This window comes from Camponotus floridanus, unplaced genomic scaffold (genome assembly GCF_003227725.1).
Source record: "Camponotus floridanus strain SB8 unplaced genomic scaffold, Cflo_v7.5 scaffold42, whole genome shotgun sequence".
In the NCBI taxonomy this organism is placed as follows: domain Eukaryota; kingdom Metazoa; phylum Arthropoda; class Insecta; order Hymenoptera; family Formicidae; genus Camponotus; species Camponotus floridanus.
The window spans coordinates 1,195,505-1,205,173 of record NW_020229570.1 but is presented as its reverse complement, the minus strand read 5'-3'; the positions used below and the strand labels follow the sequence as shown (position 1 = coordinate 1,205,173).

The window sequence follows — 9,669 nt, the reverse complement described above, 5'->3', positions numbered from 1 at the left end:
TAATATTGTACACTACATCTATGCTTATGAAATTTATATCCATATAATTGTTCTCTGGATAAAAATTTGAACATGTAGTGAAAATTCATGCTTATGGCAAATTTTATAACTAATTTTTGAAAATCATATTTTTTCTATTTATAGCATACGTACAATTATGTGATTCTTTTATTTCAGATATATCGTACATTTTATATCTATATTTATGCTTGATGTTTTCTGCACTCTAATTAGGAATTAAAACACTCGATTGTAAAAGGAAAATAATTTTATTGTATATTTTCAGATTAAATCTATTATGTTTGACAGCTTACAAATTCTGATATTTGACGAGAGATGGATAATGTATACAAACGCATTATATCATTAAATCAAAATTTTACGCTTTTTTATTTATTGAAATCTGTCTAGCGTTACTTTTAGGTTTAAATGTCAATCGATGAAAAAATTGCCCGCGCTGGAACTTGGAAGTTTTCACATTCTGTAAAGCTCTAATCTACGTTGCGCGCGATCGAGTCGTCTATACACAATGCGGTTTAACTATGACAGAATTATGAACAGGTTGTGGGGCGTATAAGGGAGACGGAACATGAACAACGGGTTTTGCGTAGGATAACTCCGGCGTTTGTACCTGCACCACCTTCGGCGCCGCGTACGGAACGGGATCATGGATCAGTGGCTTTTGATAGGCGATGTGAGTGACGGGCGTTTCATACTTCTTCAGAAAGATTTTCGGCATCGCGTCATGATACATAGGTGCGTAAGCGTACAATGGTTTCTGATAAATTGGCGTGTACGACAGCTTTTGAGGCTCGGGCATCACAGGCTTGATGTACTGCACGGGTTGATGCACTGGGTGATAGTCTATCGCAGGTGTCACCGGCTTCACATATGTGATGGCCGGTTTTGGTACTACGCTGGAATAGACGGGTGGTTGCTGAATATACTGCAAATGAGCTAAGGGTTGAGCTAGTCCTAGCTCCTTTTTCAGATAAGTCTGCTGAATCAAGGGTTTAACGTAAACGGATGGAGGTGAATAAGCGGGAATGTGCGAGTAAATTGGTCCGCAGGGCTGATGAATGGATTCTCTCTTTGCCTTTAGCATCGAAGTATCTGATGTTCTGTCCATCAGCGGCTCATCCGGCATGTTCATCTGCATTCCAGCCTCCGAGCGCACCGTTGACAGCCATATTAAGCATGGTATCTGGAAATTAAAATAGATCGATCATTAATTGCCAGGTATTATTATAAATAATTCTCTAAAAATTAAATTAAGGTTTATAATAAGAAATTTATTTAAATTGTCTAATCGTCTAAGAAGAATTATAAATATTTAGAAAAATATATTTAATGTGTTTAAATTATTTTAATGCATTTAAAATAATATGTGTATAATGTCATTATTTTTTAAATATAAAATATAAATATAATTTTAAATATAAATTGTAGAATGTTATATGAAATATTTAAATATTTTTATATTTCATGATTTTTATTCATGATTTTTATTCTAAAGACATAAAAAATTTTTTAGAAATAATATTAATTAATAATGAAAATACTGTACAAAAATTTACCTACTCCATTTTTAAAAAATAAGCTAAATTCACAAACACAATACTATCTGTCAGATATATACAGTTTTTCAATATATAATAATTCATTGAATTTATATGCGTAATGTCAAGTACATTAAAGGATTTTAAATTTAATATATTATTTTATGAATTAAAAAGAAACAATAAAAGCGAATAAATGGCGCGCGCTTTGCGTTGTCTAGTATATAATAAATATGGTATTTATAAAATAAATTAATACAATTTTAATTTCACAATATGTCAAAATATGTTACAATATTTATTTTTTATGAAATAAATTGCAAAATAAACGCGTGTTAAGCAGCCTTAAATTTACTATAAAGCAGCATTTCATCAGTACGCTTACCAATAATCTGAACATGATTTTCTTTTCGTCGAATTGTGCAGAGGACTAATAGATGAGAAGTTCTGGACCAAACTAGAGACGCGTTGCTTGCAGTCCTTGGTTTTATAAACTTTTGCTCCACTTAGAGAGGGCAAATTTCTTGCCGAGCCCAAGTCGAATGTGATTCCCTTAAGCGGCATAAAAAGCGGTCACCAGGTTTACGTGATGCAATCGCACGTGCCTCGGTATTTCCTGAATAAATTCTACGACGGCATAAGAGAATGCCCCTGTCGGGTACAACGACACATTGCGTCGTTGACATTATTCGCCGTCATTTTCCGCGCCGTAGACATGTTAGTTTGCTACGACAACTTGAACGATATCGCGACATACAGCCTGAGGTATCGCCTGTGGGAATAAAAACACATATAACTTATGCTAATTGTGTGAATGCATTTTCCCTCTCGGTTTTGGCAAAAAACCAAATACGCCTGAAGTTATTTATTGCCTGTACAAGCCTACATACAGCCAGGGGCATTAAAACTGCAGAATATAAGTTATTAAGAAAATAATACACAAGGAAGTGTTAAGAAAATATATTTTTATTAAATTAGACATTTAAATTACACATGTATATTTATCTGACGTGTATTGATTACAAAAATAATTTTTTTTGAAAATTGTTTATCAAACGTTTTATATAATTATTATATTATTTAATTATTTTTTCTCGTGAAATCTTTACAATTATAGATTAATAATTAAGCAAACTAAATATGTAAACTTTCTTTTTCATAATCTTTTTCTAATCTTTCTTTTAAATATCTTAAATTTTAATTATTCCTAACATGTTGTTGATCTGAATTAGTCACTCTATTTAAAGAATAATAATGATTTGTATATATGAAAGAAAACAATTTATTTAAACAACTTATATATAATATTACATATATAATAACAAACTATATACAACATCACAACATAATGCTTACGATCTATTGTTGCATGTGTAACACTCTTGTCAATAATTTTGGCATAAAGATAAAGAAAATCGTCCGGATTTGCGAATTAATGCTTCCAGCCATGTCCTGAGATCTTATGATGGAAAACGTGCTTATACACCGGCACATGAACTGGATATGGCTTAGGTATTGGCACTGGAAAATGTTTCTCTACAGTCACTGGATATGGTTTCTCGACAACGTATGGAACCTGTAACATAACGAAGTTTTAAATATTTAAAATTTCATAATACATTAACTAATCTATATCTCATGCAAATTAATAATCTAAAATTTCGAGACATATCTTAAATATATATTTTTAAAGATGATTTTTGATTTACTAATATATTATTTGATAAAAAATTCGCTGTTATTATTAAATTCATCATTGTTTTCTATATTTAAAGTACTGTTATTTTTTTTTAAATCAGACAATGACCAAGTTACAAATTAAATTATCAAAATATAAATTTAGATTTATGTGTAATATCACATAAAAGATGTATGACAAATGTGTGCCGATTAATATTATAGAAATAAAATATTATATATATTTATGATGTATTTTAATATTTTAATATTTTAGTATTTTAATATTTCTATATTATATGATCTTACTATTTTAAATTCAATAGATATAATTTAAATTTAAATATATGATATTTTTTTCTATACGCTCGCATTTACGTTATTTATGCTAGAAGATGGTTTTTTTATATTGTAATAATAATGAAAAATAGTTAAAAATCCGAGTTTCTCGCAAGTTCTTAATATTACATAATTATAATAAAGAAACCTTTTTTTCCACGACATACGGTTCTGGCTTTTCAATAGGTATTTCGACATGTTTGACAACTTCTACAGGAACCGGATGTGGAACTGCGACTTGAACTTGATAGGGTTGAGGTATTGGAACTTTAATTTGTTGGGGCACTGGAACGGGGACCGGATGAGGAATTGGTATCGCATACTTCTTGTAGATCGGTATCTCCACTGGTTTAGATGTTTCGTGATAAGTTGTACCACCGTATCCTTCCTCATAAGAGCCCCATACTGTGGCCACCATAGTAATAAAGATCTATAAATGAATTATTAAAATTATTGTTTCGAATGTTGCGAAAATTTTAGCCGCTTTCTAAATGCGATTCTAAGCTTTTCTTTTGACAGTAGTTTCACGAGAAAACTCGGTCGAACACTTCACGCAGATAATTCGCTCTTTCTAATCGTTTGAACAAACCATATTCGGAATGGTGTCACGCAAAGCGCAGCAATTTCGTAATAAATAACTAATTGCAACCTTGTCTCGTTTGCAGCCTTAATTGCTTTTCGTGAGAAAAATAAGATCTTTCTCATTTTTTTTTAACATAGAAAGTTAATGATCAATATACGTAGATTCAAAATAGATTCAAAATAGATTTTAATAAAATTAATGCATATATTAAATTTAAACAAATAATTATTTTTAAAAGAGATAGTTTATAGTTTTAAAAGAGATGATTATATTTTATACTTGTGGTTATAAGATTATAAAGATTTAAATGTGTGTATTTTTTAAAAATACAACTCCACTAAATTAACGTAAAATTTATATGATTTTATATTAGTGTTTATACTAGTTTTATAATGTTCTAATGAAAAAGTAAATTTAATTGTACATGTAATATATGCAATTCTAATGTTCTAATGAACAAGTAAATAATTTAATTTTACATATAATATATGTGATTATTTCTACAAAAATCTAGTTTATGGATAACAATTATCATAAATGCATATTGTTCGGACAATCTAATATTAAATTTTTTTAAAGATACTCACAATTAATCTCATGATCGGCGAATTTGCGCGACGAAAACACTGCCGACAATATCCTACAATCTTTATCCGTGGAATGAACAACAGATTCTATGATGCTCTCAAAGTCACGGCCAACTCTTTATATACCGGCACTACTTTCTCCCTTCTCTTCATTACAGTACTTTACCTGTTTACTATGTCAGATGCACACTTATACATACAGATGCCATTTGTCTGTATGATAGCGCCGAGAGTGATGCAGTTATCTCGATCTCCCTAACGTTCACCAACTTCCGAATGCGCAAAGTAAATTATCAAAATTCCTCATTAAATAGATAAATTATGTTATACTGATTTTTAATATATCGGGTGAATAATAAGCTATTCGTTCGCATATTAATTATTCTCATCATACTCGTGGCAACCATACAGAAATGAAAAATGTATTGTATTAATGGCACACATCGCAGAGTACAGAGCATAGTAAAATAAACATAAATATAAAAATAAATAATTAATATATATAAATAAATTTTTGTGCTATATAAAATATTATATAAAATTATTGAATAAGATAGAAAAATATGTATATAATTTATTAAAATCATTCATTAAATAACATGTAATGATATCATATTACACTCCCTATTAATTTTTTCATCTGCCTAATGGCTTTTATAACTTTTTTATAAGCTGAAAATTATCATAAAACTGAACAGAGTTAATGACCTTACTCAAGATGTAACAGAAGTCATTATTGTAGACTTCACCAGGTAGTAAATGAGAAGATAATATAAGCAAGAAGATAAAACGCATGTAACTATGCTCTGTCACTTTTATTGCCATTTCTACAGCTCTCTTCCTATAATGAGTCAAGTAAAAACCTTTCCTAGATTCTAAAAGAAAGAGTTTTTCTCCAATATATTATAATGTATGTACAATTATTTTTAGAAATGTCATTTTTTATGAGCATAGGCACGTTTTGTATCTATTAGAGAAAGATAAAAGTAAATGATAATAATTAGATTAAAGTAGATAATCTCCAAAAATTTGAATTATATATGTAAAGTTGCTAATTTAATAAAATTAATAAAATGTTATATAATAAAAAAATGTAATATAATAAATAATAAAAATATATATTTTGAAGGATATATATATATATATATATATATTATATATATATATAAAATAAAATATATATAAAATAAATATATATAAAATAATAATATAAATCATAGATTCTTTAACTTTATGTTTGCCGTTAATAACAATAGCGTAAATTTTTACCAAGTATTTAAATCTTTCGCCTCGCACTATAAAATCACAAATAATAAAAGTTATTTTATGTGTATGTGAAATAACGGATATTTAACATGTACATATTTGTGTAAACAATACAAATTACTGTCACAAACCCCGCTTAAAAAGTACGTCATAAGTGTTTGCAACGGGTAAGATTTTAATATGACTGCATTTAGATTGCCAATTTCGATCGATTTATGAAAGGCACTCGCATCTCTCCAGTGGGTGTGGTCGTGCGACAAGAGGGAGTGGAATCCATGGAGAAGATGTGAATCGTGCACGATGTTATCTGTATCGCGCTGAATAGAACAGTGAAAGTGCATCCCAAGTAAAAGTGATTTCACACGTCGATGTAAGAACGTGCGCACTACACGCTGCTCATTATGGTGAATCGAGACCGCGCACGATCTCCTTCCCCTTAGGGCCACAACCAGATTTTTTTCTAGTCGATCGTAATTAAGTCGTCGACAAGGAAACGAAATAGATTGCATACTTTTCGTACAATCTCTTGTAGAAAGGATTTATTTTAAACTGAACGCGGATATTATCATCATCCTCAATCATATATGACAAGGACATGTATGTTATATCAATTGGAATTCTAAAATTTGTATTACGTAGCTAATTAAGTATAAGAAAATAATTTGCCTTATATCTTGTAGCTTTTAGTCTTTTGATAATATAAAAATATTTAATATTTTAATTTATTATAATTATATTAATATTTTTGTTTTCAGCCAGATTTCATATTTTCTTATCATATGTCAAATAATGAGATGCAGAATAATAATGTAATTATTGATTATATATAATAATGTTGCAAAAATTTTACAAATTACTGTTGCTTTATTAATGAATTATTTATTAAAAATAGAACTTGAATCTCATTTATAAAAAAATTATTTTTTATAAGTTTAATATAAAATGTATGGTTTATATGGTTAATATAACATATGGATTATACATATGTGGAGCTATGGAAGTAATTTATTTATTGCGTTTATGTTTAGATTAATAACAAAATATTTATAATTGGAATTGTTTATTAACAATTATTTAGAACAAATATACATATCAATAAAAACTTAACAATATAAAAATGTAACAAAACTATCTACACCGTGACTTACCAGAGTCAATCCGGAGAATTTAAATTAAATTAAATTATCTAACACATATGTGTACATTAATATTTTGTTTCCATATTTCAATCTTAAAAAAAATTTATAATTACTGAAATAATCCTGCAAATAAATTCTAGTGATACGACAAAAACTTCTTTAATAAATGATTATCCCTGTTGAAATTAAAAAGCTAGTGTGTTCCATAATGGCGCAGAAAGACAATTTAAAATTAATATTTAATAAAATTTAATGTCCTCCTTTACCCTTGGATGTATAATGAAACACGTGTTTATAGATCGGGACATGAACAGGATATGGTTTCGCCACTGGCACAGGAAATTTTTTCTCCACGTAAACAGGATATGGCTTCTCCACAACATAAGGAACCTATAAAATATATACATATATATAAATGCAAGATATGACTTCTCCATAAAAACTATAAAATATATACATGTAAATAAGATACATATAATTCATGATATTAAGCAAACTAATAATAATTTTACCATAATTATATCAGAAGGATTTTAGTATATTTTTTGTGAAATAATAAGATATTTATTAATTTTATAGAAAAAACTTCGTATTATATGTGCATATATGTATTTGCTTTTTTTGCATTAATTATAGATTACACAAATGTAAAGACATTAAAAATCGATATTATAATTTTACTTACATGTTTTTCAATAATAACAGGTTCGGGCTTTTCGATGGGTATTTCGACGTGCTTAACTACTTCGACTGGATATGGATGAGGAATTTCGATTGGTACTTTGTAAGGCTGAGGAATTGGTATTTTAATTTCTTTTGGCACTTCGACAGGTACTGGATGTGGAATGGGTATGGCTGAAACAAAATAAGCAAATTTTTTGAACGATTACAATATTTATCATGGTATATAAGAGAGTAAAGAATATTGATTTCTTTTTATCATAAAAATTATACAAATAACAACATAAAAAATAAAGTCTATCCAACTTAATATACATATCAATTTTAATTAATATTTTTTGCGAAAAATTTACCGTATTTCTTAATAATTGGTATCTCCACATGTTTTGTTTTTTCTTCGTATGATGAACCACCCTGATCCTCATCAAAATGACCAGCCAATACCAGACTGCCAAACGAAGCCAGACTTAACAAAAGAATCTGCAATTCAAAATTATTTAACATATTTTATTACATTATTTTTTTGATTTCCAATATATATATATATATATATATATATATATATATATATTAACGGAGTAATTTTACAGGTTGTACAAAAAATTGTAATAAAAATATTACGAAATATCTTTCATATGTATATAATATTTAATTTAAAAAAAATATTTTTTTATCATATATCTATATATATTAAATATATTATTATTATTATATATTATTATTATTGCACAATATCTAATTATAAGTTTCTGTTTTTATTCCAATCATCACTTCGTTAATTTTATTAATAGTTAACACTATTTAACACAGAAAACACATTTATCGCGTAACGTGTAAGCAAATGCCTGAATCTTACAGTTTTACACATATTGATATTCTTGTGAAATTAAATGAAGGTGGAAGTACGAGGAATCGAGCTTAAGTGACTATGTCCGTCAAAGATCGATCTTATATACTGACTTCGAATCCACCACCTTTCACTAAAATCTTATAATAAAGTTTCAATCTTTTCCAGGATACAACACGTTGCATTTCGTATCGCACAACAATATTCATTTTGGAAAGGATTATATTCTACTGGCATGACAAATAGGAAAGGATTACTATACTTACATGTGAATTCTTACGGTTTGTACGGTTCATTACACTGAAGTTTTTTACGAAAATCTCATGATTATGTATATATAAAATGTTTAGGGAAAGTTTTGATGGTAACAATTTGTTATTAGTTATGCTATTTTACAAAAACTTATCTTTTTTACTAAATAAAATGTATACGTAACCAATGTTCGCAATTATTTTTATTTAACTGATTTTTTAATAAAATAAGTAAAATTTTATTCCGACAAAATGCGATATAGGATTAGGATTTAAATTAGATTAAATTATATATCAAATGTTAGTTCTTGAAAGAATTATAATCTATTTTTCTTCTCTTCTTCTCGCTTTTCTGCATTTAACAATATTTTTTGTGATAAAATTTATAACTGTACTTGTAACATTTTACAATCATAAAATTTTAAATGTGTGTTTAAGGTTTATAAAGTGTTTCTCGTAAAAAGTTTCGAAAGTACATCAATAAAATTACGTGTGACTTAAGTTGTAAAAAATTTGCTACCACTTTATCAAATTATCTTACATACACATGACTCATAGTTGTAATACATGTATCTTAGCATATATGATATTTTAATTTTATGATCTTGTACCGTAATATAATAAGACCATTATTTTAAATGCAATTATCACCTAAATACATATTTCAAAACGCTAAAGCAAATTTGATTTGGTTAAGATTTGATTTATTTAAAGATAATATATGGCAAATAGTTGTGCAA

The 9,669-nt window shown here is 27.9% G+C and overlaps 3 protein-coding genes across 3 annotated transcripts; all 3 read right to left on the bottom strand.

The window, feature by feature from the left end:
* Positions 1-3: 3 nt before the first annotated feature.
* On the bottom strand, positions 4-2,018 carry LOC105254478 (proline-rich extensin-like protein EPR1). The gene is made up of 2 exons (XM_020028560.2): positions 1,945-2,018; positions 4-1,204 (listed from the first exon to the last, which is right to left on the bottom strand). Exons 1-2 carry the CDS (start codon positions 1,957-1,959, stop codon positions 521-523), a joined length of 699 nt encoding a protein of 232 aa, XP_019884119.2. The 5' UTR covers positions 1,960-2,018; the 3' UTR covers positions 4-520.
* Positions 2,019-2,895: 877 nt separating this feature from the next.
* On the bottom strand, positions 2,896-5,022 carry LOC105254491 (mantle protein-like). Its single transcript, XM_020028510.2, has 3 exons — positions 4,746-5,022; positions 3,724-4,005; positions 2,896-3,135 (listed from the first exon to the last, which is right to left on the bottom strand). Exons 1-3 carry the CDS (start codon positions 4,755-4,757, stop codon positions 2,992-2,994), a joined length of 438 nt encoding a protein of 145 aa, XP_019884069.2. The 5' UTR covers positions 4,758-5,022; the 3' UTR covers positions 2,896-2,991.
* A 2,377-nt stretch (positions 5,023-7,399) lies between these two features.
* LOC112638993 (proline-rich protein 4-like) lies at positions 7,400-8,717 on the bottom strand. Its single transcript, XM_025411709.1, has 4 exons — positions 8,688-8,717; positions 8,185-8,311; positions 7,836-8,005; positions 7,400-7,540 (listed from the first exon to the last, which is right to left on the bottom strand). The coding sequence occupies exons 1-4, from the start codon at positions 8,697-8,699 to the stop codon at positions 7,400-7,402; spliced, it is 450 nt and encodes a 149-aa protein (XP_025267494.1). The 5' UTR covers positions 8,700-8,717.
* Between the last annotated feature and the right edge of the window lie 952 nt (positions 8,718-9,669).